A 12,632-nucleotide genomic window follows, 5' to 3' on the forward strand; every position below is an offset into this window, starting at 1 on the left:
GCCCTGGTCACCAGCTAGCTACCCATGGGCCATGGCCCCTGGTGCATGAACGCATCTATCGAGCATGCTCCCTCCTCCCTGATGAATCGATGGATACCAGATGGGAGCAGACGACGATCTTGTGCAGGCCGCACAAAAGCTCGTGTCAGCCGGTTATCAGGCTATGCGTAGTAGAACAATAAGTTCGGTAGGCTTACCAACAACCAGCTAATGGAAGGCACAGGGTCCGCCTACGCACAGACAACAAAGCCGCAAGGCTCGGCGTTGTCCGGTGATTATTCAATCCCAATAGCGAAATCCGGCTCCAATTTTTTAGTATCTTTCCGAGACAGCAGAAATGCTGCTCATGCAGAAACATGATGATCTAAAACAGAATCTGCTTTGCAAATGGCAGAAGTGAGGCCCATGACACTGCTGAGACACATGGCAGCTATGGTCTAAATCGTGGGTTCTGACGGTGACAATGAAACAATGCATAAACAATCAGACAATTGGTCTAGTCACGAGTCCCACTAAAATTGACAAAACTAAATCACAAGATTCCAATCCGGCCTGAACCTGTTACCATAATCATTTGGAAGATGATTGGAGGGTATGGGGATAAAACAGGTGTCAATGGTAGAGTATGATATTAGAGGTCAACAAAACGTGGCAGCTGCCTTCTGAAACTCTTGAGTTGAGAATTGCAAAAGAACTGGGGATAGCTTTTCCCCAGCACAGCTGAGAAAATTCATGGGATCCCATGCTTTCCAACTGTCCCACATGCGCTGAGCGATGTTGTGGCCATGGACCACGACGAAACGGTACACAATCAATCACGAATCAGCAACAGAAACCATCCCAACTTCAGGGAGCTAGTACTCTAGGCGTTGGTTGTAGAAGGATAAGCACTGACAGCTAATCTTGTTCTTGTGTCTCCTAACAAACAAAACTGATAGGATGACCATAAGCTTATGAGTCACATTACCATTTTATTGAGATCAACAGCTTCAGAAACGCTAGAACTCCATAATGCAGGCTAGCATGATGAAAACTGAGTTCTTATGACACATGTCTGGCTCTCATCATTTGGAACTGATCCAATGATTTCCTAGGGGTTATTTTTTTAGGGGTGCAAATGGGTGACCCTTAGGTGCACCTCCAACCCTCTTTAGTTCAAAATTTTGTACTAGTTTTCCAAATTGAGATATGATTTTGGAGAATTAATACAAAATTTTGAACTAGAGAGGGTTGGAGGGGCACCTAATGGTTACCAATTGGCACCCCTATTATTTTTTGTTATTTGGTTAAGCCTCATGTGCAACAAATCAGCAGATGATTTGCAAAATTGCAATGTGCCAGTGATTTTGCCTACAGAAGTGCAGGCACGCAGGCAGTATTTTGGGTCACATGCAGGGCACTACCACCTTTGCTTGGAATCAAATTGTTCAATGCAACCAAGCGTTCATCAACGATTAGACTTAACAGGATTCCAACAAATGGGCTTCATACGGTGTTCCAAGCAATCAATGAACTAGTAGTACAACATACAAATCTATTAATTTTGTTGTCCAGCAAAGGGAGACATAAGACTTGCAAAATCAATGCAGCTGGGTTACAAGAAGCATGTCAGCTATGCAACATACAAGGGAAGTTAGCTGGAACTTTGGCCCAAAAAAAGGCAACCCCCCACTTAGCATAGCGGGCCTGGAGCTAAATTGATTATATATACATTTTCTTCAAGGAATTGACAATCAATACAATGACACAAGTAAACTTATCAATGCGAATCTGACTATACCTTCGCATTCTTTCTACCTGCTATTAATTGCACACCACCTGAATTATCTCTTGGAGTCACAGAATAGGATAAAGTAATTTGCTCAGGACTGGCCTCTGTCCCTTCATGGAATTTGACATCAAAAGCAACAGATTGATATAGACAAACTTCATCTTCTTTACAGTAGTAGACCTACAAGACATAACAGAACATAATCAGAAACACAATTGTTAAATGTCAAAACCACAATGCCATTGTTAATTAATAAAGAAACAAAATGGATTTCATGATATGCCAAAGAGCCCCTCTAAGCCTGGGGATACTAACGATGCACATGATTTAGCCTCTACATAATAACTAAATACCACACGCACACTAATTCAAAATAACCATATGAAGAGGACAATCTGCATTTGACTATTTTCCTGAAAGGGTCATTATAACATTTCAATTTTGTTTAGACTTGCTACCTTGAGGCAATTTTACCGCTGCCTCCATCCAATGCCCCATATTAATTACAGCATACTCTATCTCTTAAGGCTTTGTTAGGATAAACCCATACCTTTATAGGCTTAACCTGGTCATTTGTCACATCTTGATTCATGTTCCAAGAGAATGACTAAAGTGGTGTGTATTATCAAACAAATCAAGTAATTTTAGTGCTGATTTTATGTTGCTACCTTGCAGTTTATCCTTCCCATCGATGATGATGATGATGATGATATCCTTTTGAACTTCAGTGATGCCAGCCCTTCGGAGTCTAGAAAACCATTTGCCGGCTCAATCTCAATTGCATTAGCTGGCTCTGTTTCCACATCAAATTTACTGCGAGCTTCCTACACCTCAGCAAAAAGAAATGTTATTCTTAATATAAATAATCAAAGAAAGAATATTACTCTTTGAATGTTGTGCCACATTCACTTCTGCCTATCATCAATGATGCAAACTAAGTCCTCTGGATATTAGTGACCTTGGAGAAATGGTAACCATCAGGTACTGTAATTGCAAGAGACAAGAATCCTTCCATTGAAGAACCACCATCAACATTAATAACATCTGTGTCTACTGATACCCGCCTTCTCAGGCGTTTCAATGTCTTTGGCTTTGGTGATGGCGGCTGCACTCCAATCAAATCTAGTGTCTTCACCTCTGCACCTTTCTCACTAAGAGTTATATATCTGATCGCGTTGTTATTTGTATCTGCTACAATAAGCCTTCCTGTAACATATCAACAGTGTGGTCATTGCATTACATAAATTTTGCAGCACAATGGAACACAAGGGTAGTGATTATTAAGTTGCATGTACCAACCAATTCAACCCAAAAGCTTAAGCTGATGGGAAGAGGTGGGCAATTCACTTATACTTCAACAGTGATGAGGGAGAAAAATTTAAATATAGAATCTGGAGAACTGTATTTAAGCAGTAGTTTTAGTATCGAAGAACTGGACTATGTCTTTTTGCTTGTTAAATTACAAGCTAGGAAAGGCTGTTGGGATTTGCTAGGAATCACTTGGGATTTGTGTCATCTGTAGTAAAGGATTGGGGCAGGGCAGGCTCGTGCTCGAGGGCAAATTCTTGCAGGAAATATAATTCTGAAGGAGCTTATTGTTAAGACTCTATATATTCCTATGAGTCTCTCTATATTCCTAGAGACACTTTATATTCCTAAATGGCTCTATATAATACATTGGCTTGTAAGTAGCAGAGGAACCAAATATTTTTTTTAATTTTTTATGAACTGCCTTCTAAGAGGTACTGTTGGAAGAGAATGCTTCACAAAGGATTTGCTTATTAATGAGTCCTGATGGAGTCACTGCTGACTCCTAAAAAATATCCTCATCTAGGAAGTTATCTAAACTTGAATAATATTGGCTGAAGCATAATATCAGGCATAAAGTACATCAGGTATTGTAGTCAGGTCATGTGAGCCTCATTTTTGTTAGTCCTTGTATTTTGGTAGTTTAGAGATGAAGTAAAGTTTCTATTTGTTTTACAAACCGCACTTTGTTTAGGGTAGTTCATAGAGATGGAATGCAAACGATTGATAGTAAAAGGCCAGTCAGGGTGCTGACAAGCTGTCATGGGCAGCCAGCAGGCTGCCACCGAGATGGCAGGCAGAGCCAGCCCAAGGGCCCACGCGTAACAGTACCGCGTGAACAGTACCCGCCAAATTAGATTAGATGGATTTGGTTTGTTAGGAAAGGAATAAGATAGATTGATTAGGTTAGGATATTACTTAGGGGTTAAGTAAGCCTTGCTTACAGGTCAAGTAACCCTCTCTATATAATGAGAGGAGATGTATCAATCTAATTAAGCAATGAACAATGAAGAAACAATTCTAGTCCCCCTCAATCTCTCAAGCTCTTGGCAAAGCATAAGGCCTAGTTACCCCAAAATATCCATCGCCCTTACACAAGCTAAAAGAAATAATGATGAGCTCTTGAGTTGCCAAATTCAATAAATCAATTGTAGGAGACGATTATGCTATAAATACATGGTATTAGGTTCACTTGTATAGCAGTTCTAGTAAAATTACCGTCTCCAACTTCAACAAGTCCTGCTGGCTCAGAAAGCTGCATTCAGAAAATTCAAAACAATTGTGATCGAGCAATTCCTAGTAACTATTTGTTCATCAGAAATAATAAAGAACGGAGAAAGCAACACCATTTATCAATCTACAGCAGAGCACTAGTACAGCTGACTAATGTAGCATCACAATTTCAAATGAATTGCATGATTGCTCTAATACAAATCAACTGAAAGTAAGAGAGAACAAAATTTGTCTTTTAAGTATAAGCTCACTTGAGCTGACAAGCCTGGACCACCCTTGTATCCTGCGCGTCCAGTACCAGCAACAGTCGTAACTTTTCTCGTGACAGGATCTAGCCTTTTTATCTGCCATTTCAGATTAAGACAAGGAAAAAAATGAGGATGACTCAGCACAAAACAAAGGGCACACGATGCAATTTATTATTTATAACAACAGTTTTTGCAGACAGGGCTCCGTGATGAAATCCACGACTTGAACTAAAATGGACCACGAGTAATGTTGGCATTTAAAAGTTTTATTTGTTTATTTTGGGTGGGTGGGGATCAAGATAGTTCCTGACCCTACCAGTAGCTTTGTTCAGTCACGGTTTTAGTCAGTTTAGTTCCAAAAACTAATCCAAGCCAGAAGAGTCCAGTTTCACCACTTAGTCTCTGTGGTTTAGGTGGGTTTATACTGGCAATGACTTGATTACGGCAAATCACGATGTCAAACCCCACAACGCCTACCTTGATCTAACCTACTGCCTTCTTCTATCCTCCCTGATCTCTGTTCCCCTCACTTTCCCCAAGAACAAGCAGGTGCACATCAGAGAGAGAGAATGACACGTGCAACTTCGAGCGTCACCAGCAGTTCAAGCAGAGGCTCTGATCCTTCAGGCAGACACCACCAGCAGCTCAACTGCTCAAGTATGTTACCAGTGGCTCATGAAGTAGCTCGGAATCTCCGACCCTTTGCCGCTCGGAAATAACGCTACCGCTCCTGTCTAGATGGGGCTGAATCCTGTTACTTATGGGTTATGACAGGTCTGACTGTTTGCTGGCTAAACCAAACCAGCCCGTTGAAACCTGCTATCACGGTTTGGTCTGGATTAATTTGATGGTTTCAACAGGTTTGGGTTAACCATGAACAGGGCTACCAACCACCATCTGACTGTAATTCGCATTATCTTTAACAGCTGGTCTCGCACAGGATAGAACTGTCAGAAAAATTGGAGAAAACTGCCAAAGTTACTCCATGAGCTCTTAGCCTACATATAGAGAGGGTTAGTGTTGAATATCACATCATTCTGGACCCTACCCTATGCGCACCAATATCACACCTGATTGTCAACATAAGATAGATCATCATGTTACAAAAGCTCTTTATTTGATCTCATCAATGCAGCCGCCATGGTTTCAAGGCCATGGTAACAGCCATGTCTAAGGGCATGAATTGTTTGTCTTTATTGCTGGGCTATGAATCAATGTTATTGCTGCCATTAGAATGAGAAACTGATGTACTAATGCCTAGAATTAGCTAGGTTTGCAATCTCCCTATACAAGGGGAAGGGGACCTTGAGATCAATAAGAAATTGCCAATTCACTATTCTCTTTGTCTCTACAATTTCTATTTACAACACACCATAAGGAGTGTTAGAGTATATTAGGCAACTCTGGATATGGTTAGTTTAGGATTGATTGTAATCCCAGGATAACCTTCCTTATCTCTAGGAGAGGCTACTTGCCCTCCAAGCCATGTACTCCTATATATACTGCCCAAGGGGCTCAATGCAATACATCGACCACATTATACGCATCCTACCTTTCCTACATGGTATCAGGCGCCAAGGTTACGAGATCCTAACCCTAGCCGCGCCGCCGCTTCCGCTGCACCCGCGTGCCCCGGGGAGATCAAGATTGATCTCCGCTATTGATACTGATGACGGAACAGAAAAGGGACGAATGTGAAAAGGAATAGGAGAACTCTAGGACAAAATTATAGTTGGAAAAGTACCAGGAGCAGCAGGTGGAACACAAGATGCAAAAAAATAGTAGACTAATTGGAGGAGACGGAACTGGAGGTGATGTTGCAGAAGCTGATCAGGACACACAATTGGAGGAACAGTTGAAGGAAACAGGATAGGATGGAACTGGGGGAGGGGGAGAAGAGTTTGGAGGAACTAGAGGCCAAGGAGCAAGCCGTTTTTTCGCAAGGTACGAGGAGAAGTATGACAGCTTGAATTGGCGGTACTAGTTCTCGAAAAGAAAAAGGCTCATCCGGCTAAGAAGAGATACTGCACTTTATAAAAAATACGTAGGTAGGGTCGATGCTCTTTCTTTAACTCACGATCGTGCCTCGTCTAACTCATATGCCTCCCTGCTTTATGGTTGATTGAATGAATCTTGTCCGGTAGACTTTATTTATATACTGAGGCCTTGATGTGGGCGAAAGGAAAGCGCGCACAGTAAGCTGATGCGGTTGAAGCCAAGGATTATCGTCCAATTAGTCTCGTGCACAGCTTCGCAAAGCTGGTTACCAAGATGATGGCAAATCGCCTAGCTCCTCAGCTGGACAGCTTGGTCGCTTCGAATCAAAGTGCGTTCATAAGAGGCAGGTGCATTCATGATAACTACATGTTGGTGCAGCAGACCATCAAGATCCTACATCGACGAAAAATTTCAAGCCTGTTTTTGAAACTCGATATTTCCAAGGCATTCGATTCAGTGGATTGGGCTTTCTTACTAGAGATATTAAAACATTTGGGCTTTGGAGCTGCATGGCGTAATCTAGTCTCTAATCTCTTACAATCAGCCTCAACTCAAGTTCTTCTAAATGGAGAGCCGGGAGGCTTCATTAATCATCGGCGAGGGCTTCGGCAGGGGGATCCCCTCTCCCCCATGCTGTTTATTTTGGTCATGGATGTTCTAAACAGTCTGTTTTTGAAAGCTGAAGCGGAAGGCCTGCTCCTACCCCTCCTCTCTACTGGTCAGCGGATGTCCTTATACACAGATGATGTGGCACTCTTTATTAGATCAGAGGAAGAGGATCTTCAGATTACTAAGGAACTTCTGCAAGTATTTGGTGAGGCTTCTGGACTGCAGACTAACTTACAGAAAAGTTGTGTGATTCCAATTCATTGTGATGGGGAAATGGTGGAGATTGTAAACAACACCCTGTAGTGCACAACAACTATTTTCCCCATCACTTATTTGGGATTACCAATCTCGGATAGAAAGTTGCGACGCAGTGACTTGATGACTTGGATTGAGAAGATTGCCAACAAACTTCCTGGTTGGAAGGCTTCTCTGATGAGCTTGGCAGGCCGGGCTGTATTAGTGAGATTTGTCCTAACTGCCATTCCTATATATCTGCTGATCGCTATTAAAGTCCCTAAATGGTTCATCCGAGCAGTAGACAAAATCAGGAGGAGTTTCTTGTGGAAGGGTAGGAAGGAGATCAATGGTGGCAGCTGCTTAGTGGCATGGGAAAAGGTCATGAGACCTCTCGATCTTGGGGGGCTAGGAATCCATAACCTAGAAATTATGGGTTGGGCATTGCAAATGCGATGGCTTTGGTTTGAGAAGACTAAACCGGACCGTCCATGGGCTGGTCTGGAAGTTCCAACATACCCCAACACCGCTGCTATGTTTGCCGTGTCAGTTGTGACTACAGTGGGCAATGGTAGGAACACTTTGTTTTGGACTGATCGTTGGTTACATGGCTGCAGTATTGAGAATCTGGCACCTAATGTTTTCAAGGCTGTACCACCAAGATTAAGAAAATCTAGAACTGTGAGCGATGCTATGATTGAGCTTTCCTGGGTGTCAGACATAAGAGGAGCCCACAGTTGGCAGGGCCTTGCGGAATATTTAGAGCTTTGGGATGCCCTCGCTGAGTTTGCTGTAAATGACACGGAAGACATTCATCACTGGAAGTTTGAAGCCTCAGGAAAATTCTCTACTACATCGGCATACAGAGCTTTTTTTGAAGGAGCCATTGGCTTTGAACCTTGGAAGAGGCTCTGGAAATCCTGGGCACCCAGCAAGTGCAAAACCTTTGTTTGGTTGGCCATTCGTAACCGATGTTGGACTTCTGATCATCTGCAGAAAAGAGGACTACCTCACCCTGCCTGCTGCCCGCTGTGTGACCAAGAAGATGAGACTATCCAACATCTACTCACTACTTGTGTGTTTGCACGGCAATTTTGGTTCAGCGTTCTCCAGCCACTGAACCTAACTCATTTGGTTCCTAGTCGCACATCTAGCTCTCTTGCAGATTGGTGGAAGAAATCTTGGAAAAAATTACAGAAGCAGTTACAGAAGGGATTCAATTCTCTTGTAATCCTTGGAGCTTGGATCATCTGGAAGCACAGGAATGCTTGCATCTTCGATGGTGCAGCACCAAATTTGCAGAGAGCTCTCCAGGCCTTTAAGGATGAATTTCACTTATGGCAAATCTCTGGTGCTAAAGGGCTTACTACCCTGAGCCTAGAGGGAGTTGCAGTATCTAGTTAAAGGAGGTCTAGAGGTGGTCAGGTCCCAAATTCTTGTTGCTTGTATTATTTTGTTTTTCTAAAACATTGGCATCCCTTACTGTAGTCCAAGGTAAGGTGATGTGTTTGTAATTGGACTATTTCTCTCTTAATACAAAGATACGCAGCTCTCCTGCGTGTTCGAAAAAAAAAGAAAAAAAAAGAAAAAAAATAGTCATATGGTCCTTATTTTCTGACTGGAATACGGTGTGACAGGAACCTAGTGTTGCCCCTCGGATCAGCCCACGGAAGCAGTGGTAAGAAAACCAAGTCCTTACTTAAGTTAAAGATCTTGGGTGAAGAAGCTCTCATTCTCTAATAGAAGGATTTTATTGTCTTAGAAGATGCAGATAGGCTGATAGCTGGACTATTAGGTATTGCATGATTGATATAACCATGGCATTTATCATTAAAGTCCGCATCTTGGCTTGGAGGATGTACCGGTAGGCTCTTGTCATTTGTCATTTGCCAATACTGGACATTTGGTGAAGGCCGGATGGGGATAGCACCTATGTTGCCCGGATACGTGGATACGGATACCGGTACGCGATACGGGGATACTCCGATACGCCATTTTTCCAAAAACAAGGATACGGGGATACGCCAATATATATAAAAAATAAAAATAAATAAAAGTTTCAGGAACTAGAATGTGAGAAAATAGAAGTTCTAGGGACTATAATGCGTCATAAACTCATATATTCATATGTTCTATAATTATTAGAGAAGGGAAGGGGCAAAGGAAAAAAGAACCAACCTTATCTTACCTGTTCGTCTGTTCCACGAATGGATGTCGATCATCTTCTTCCCCAACCTCCGGCACTCTCTCTCTCTCTTTCTCTGTGTAGCGGCCAACTCCGGCGGCCGCGGCGGCTCCTCTCCCTCTCCGGAGGCCGCGGCTCATCCTCTCCCTCTCTAGCGGCCGCGCGGGCCGTCTAGAGGCGCGCTCTGGCGGCCGTGGCGGCCCGCCAGCGGCGAGCTCCAGCAGCGCAGCACAACCCTAAATAGTGCTTTAACATATGTGTGGGCCTCTGTCTGGACAGGCCGCGCAGCCGCTGGAGCAGTAGGAGGCACGGACGGGTGGGCGGGCGGAGGTGACGGCAAGGGAGCGACGAGCGATGGGGAAGGAGCAGGAGGAGGCACGGACGGGTGGCCGGGCGGCGGTGACGGCAAGGGAGCGATGAGCAGCGGGGAAGGAGCAGGAGGAGGCGTGGGCGGGTGGCCGAGCGGCGGTGACAGCAAGGGAGCCGTGCGAGGCTGCTGCGGGCCTGCGGCTGCGCGAGTGGGGATGAGAGGGTGGCACAGCTGAACGGAGGACCTTTATACGAAGCGATTGAGTGGTAGTGTTAGGGTTTGAAGGTATCGGACATGTATCCCACGAGTATCCGATTTATTTTTATTATTTGAAAATAACTAAATAGTCCGATACTTACAGGATACGTATCCGGGAGTATCCGTGGAGTACGGGTATCCGATACGGTATCCGATACCGGTACGTGAGTTTTGCGAAGTATCCGCGTATCATAGGATAGCACTCACCTGATACTTGGACTCGAAGGGGACCTGGTCGTGTCTCAATATCTTCAGTAGAGTCATTATATGATATATGTCTTTCTTTATAGATTTGGAAATCCGTGTATCAATTGTCCCTGGCTCTCCCTTTTGATAGCCAAGAGTCCCGATCTTTCACTCCATCATGCCTTCGGTAAGGGCTGGCTCACAAGATACAGCCAGAGGTGTGTCCTTGCTTGTATCATCAGAAATCACCGATCCACCAACCCTTGCATTTCGATAGAGGGAATATCTATGGCTGCAAACTTTATTCCACTAGGAGTCTAGGTCGTATATATAGGTATAGAGCACATGGGAAAACCTAGACTGTATTAGCTACAAGGCCAACTTAGCACCACACATATCTTACACTTAAATAGGACATAGATGATTATGTGTCAGAACAAGTGATTACCTTGTGATTGTACGAATCGGCTACATATACTTGATTGTCACGGGCATAAATAACACCCAAGGGATGTTGGAGTAGCACATCTGAGCCAGTCCCATCATAATCTCCAAACTGAATAGAACAGAAGAATCATGCTTGGACTGCTTAGTGTTGCAGTAACTAGGCAAATATCTTTAGTATCAAGAGACAGATACCCTAAACAAATTTTCTGGAAATACTGGATCTCCCCCAGCTAGCAATCTTGAGCCTCCTGTTTTCAGATTAACAGCCCGAATGGAACTGCTTTCACTATCAGCAACAAATAACTCCTGCAATTCTGTGAGAATGATTCCTGTGAGTCATACACTCAGTGTTGTGATGTCGTCAGATCACAGACAGGACAGAAAAAAGGAATCGACAATGAATACCAGGAGCCAATGAAATCCCAGAAGGCTGTGCAAATGATGTTCTGGAGGCACTGCAACATAAATTTGAATTTTTAGAAAATGCAACCAGAACATCGAAGTACCAACCAAATTAAGCACAAGGATGTGAAGGGGCCAAATGGCTGGTAACATATAAGAAGCAAACCTGTACACTAACATCCAGAACGGTCATTCTACTTCAAATTTCATAGTAACTAGCATGAAAAATAAACAATGAAATGTGGCTTAAATCTGATGATACTTGTCTACAAACATGCCTCAAGCAATTGTCCATGGGCAGCATGCATTGTATGACCATTGATCATAGCAGATTTGAATCTTTCCTGACAGATAATGCCAGAAAATGTGTTACCTGGAGCCATTTAAATTTCTCTCGTAGCCATCACCACTAAGAACATTGGTTACACCATCACGTATGTTGTGCTTCCAGATTTGGTGCTGCCCAGCCATTGCAATATAAACAGTCTCCTGTGATGGATCATAGCAGACATCCCACGGCGAATTTAGGACCTACATAAAACTTTCAAGTCAAGTTATTTTGTTATCAACAGGAAGTATGATATGATACTGGCAGTGTTTAACTAATCCAGAAATGACAGGTGAGACTCTGGTGGAAATGCCACAAATATTGTATAGGGTGAAAATTCATCAAAAAGCATACTTCAAAGTTTAGAAAAAAAAAGAAATTTTGGAACATCCATGGGTGAACTATGGATTTGCCAAAATTTCAAAAAAAAAATTGGAACTTCAAAGTACGTTTTTGGATGAATGTTCGTTGTTTTGTTCTACAGGTGAAACAATATGGAATTATATGGGCAATCACTTGACCCCTGAACTAAAGCCACATTGTGGCATAAAGGCTGTGGTCCTGTTTGGAAGATTACCTTTTCTGATATGCATCTATCCATAAAAAGTTTTCACTAGTTAATTAGTGTATGTAAGATGGGCCATGTGCCTCGAAATGTGCAGTGAGGGTGCGCTGGAGTAGCGGCTGGAAATAAACACTAGATACAGTTGATCAGATACATAGTGAGAAAAAAAAGTATGCCATGGAATAAATTCTACAGCCTAGGCACAGCCAATTCACGTTTGAGGTTACTGATAAAAAGTGTTATATATCTTGTAAATGAAGTGGTCGATGAATCATGCATCTGCCCATCTAAGGCATTTCCAAATAGTTGTACCAGTATATCTGCAAGTGTTTTACTAACAATCTGGAGCATTACAGAATTTAATTATAATCCCACAGGGCTAAATTTCATATCTTTATATGGGTCACCAATATTGTGGTGGGATAGGACAGATCTTTGGTTCTCACTCTCTTGGTTCAGTTGTATGAGAATTAACTTAGACTGAATAGTGTAATGCCAATGATCCCTGGGTGCGTTTTTAGTCCTATTTTAGTTCTGACACACTACTAAA

At 42.9% G+C, this 12,632-nt stretch overlaps 1 protein-coding gene across 10 annotated transcripts in view; it reads right to left on the minus strand.

Annotated features, from left to right (window-relative positions):
* Nucleotides 1-1,488: 1,488 nt before the first annotated feature.
* Nucleotides 1,489-12,632, minus strand: part of LOC120688622 (protein SUPPRESSOR OF QUENCHING 1, chloroplastic-like) — a 35,434-nt gene continuing 24,290 nt past the window's right edge. For 9 of the 10 annotated variants that reach the window (XM_039971005.1, XM_039971004.1, XM_039971000.1 and 6 more), the window contains 9 exons: nt 11,563-11,720; nt 11,193-11,242; nt 10,980-11,101; nt 10,789-10,896; nt 4,564-4,656; nt 4,298-4,334; nt 2,730-2,977; nt 2,440-2,595; nt 1,489-1,951 (listed from right to left, as the gene is read on the minus strand). In XM_039971005.1, coding sequence (XP_039826939.1) covers nt 1,775-1,951; nt 2,440-2,595; nt 2,730-2,977; nt 4,298-4,334; nt 4,564-4,656; nt 10,789-10,896; nt 10,980-11,101; nt 11,193-11,242; nt 11,563-11,660 — 1,089 coding nt within the window. In that variant the 5' untranslated portion in view covers nt 11,661-11,720 and the 3' untranslated portion in view covers nt 1,489-1,774. The remainder of the gene's footprint in view (nt 1,952-2,439; nt 2,596-2,729; nt 2,978-4,297; nt 4,335-4,563; nt 4,657-10,788; nt 10,897-10,979; nt 11,102-11,192; nt 11,243-11,562; nt 11,721-12,632) is intronic. The other variant, XM_039971003.1, reaches the window with a different exon arrangement.

Source organism: Panicum virgatum, chromosome 9N, assembly GCF_016808335.1.
Source record: "Panicum virgatum strain AP13 chromosome 9N, P.virgatum_v5, whole genome shotgun sequence".
Taxonomy (NCBI): Eukaryota; Viridiplantae; Streptophyta; class Magnoliopsida; order Poales; family Poaceae; genus Panicum; species Panicum virgatum.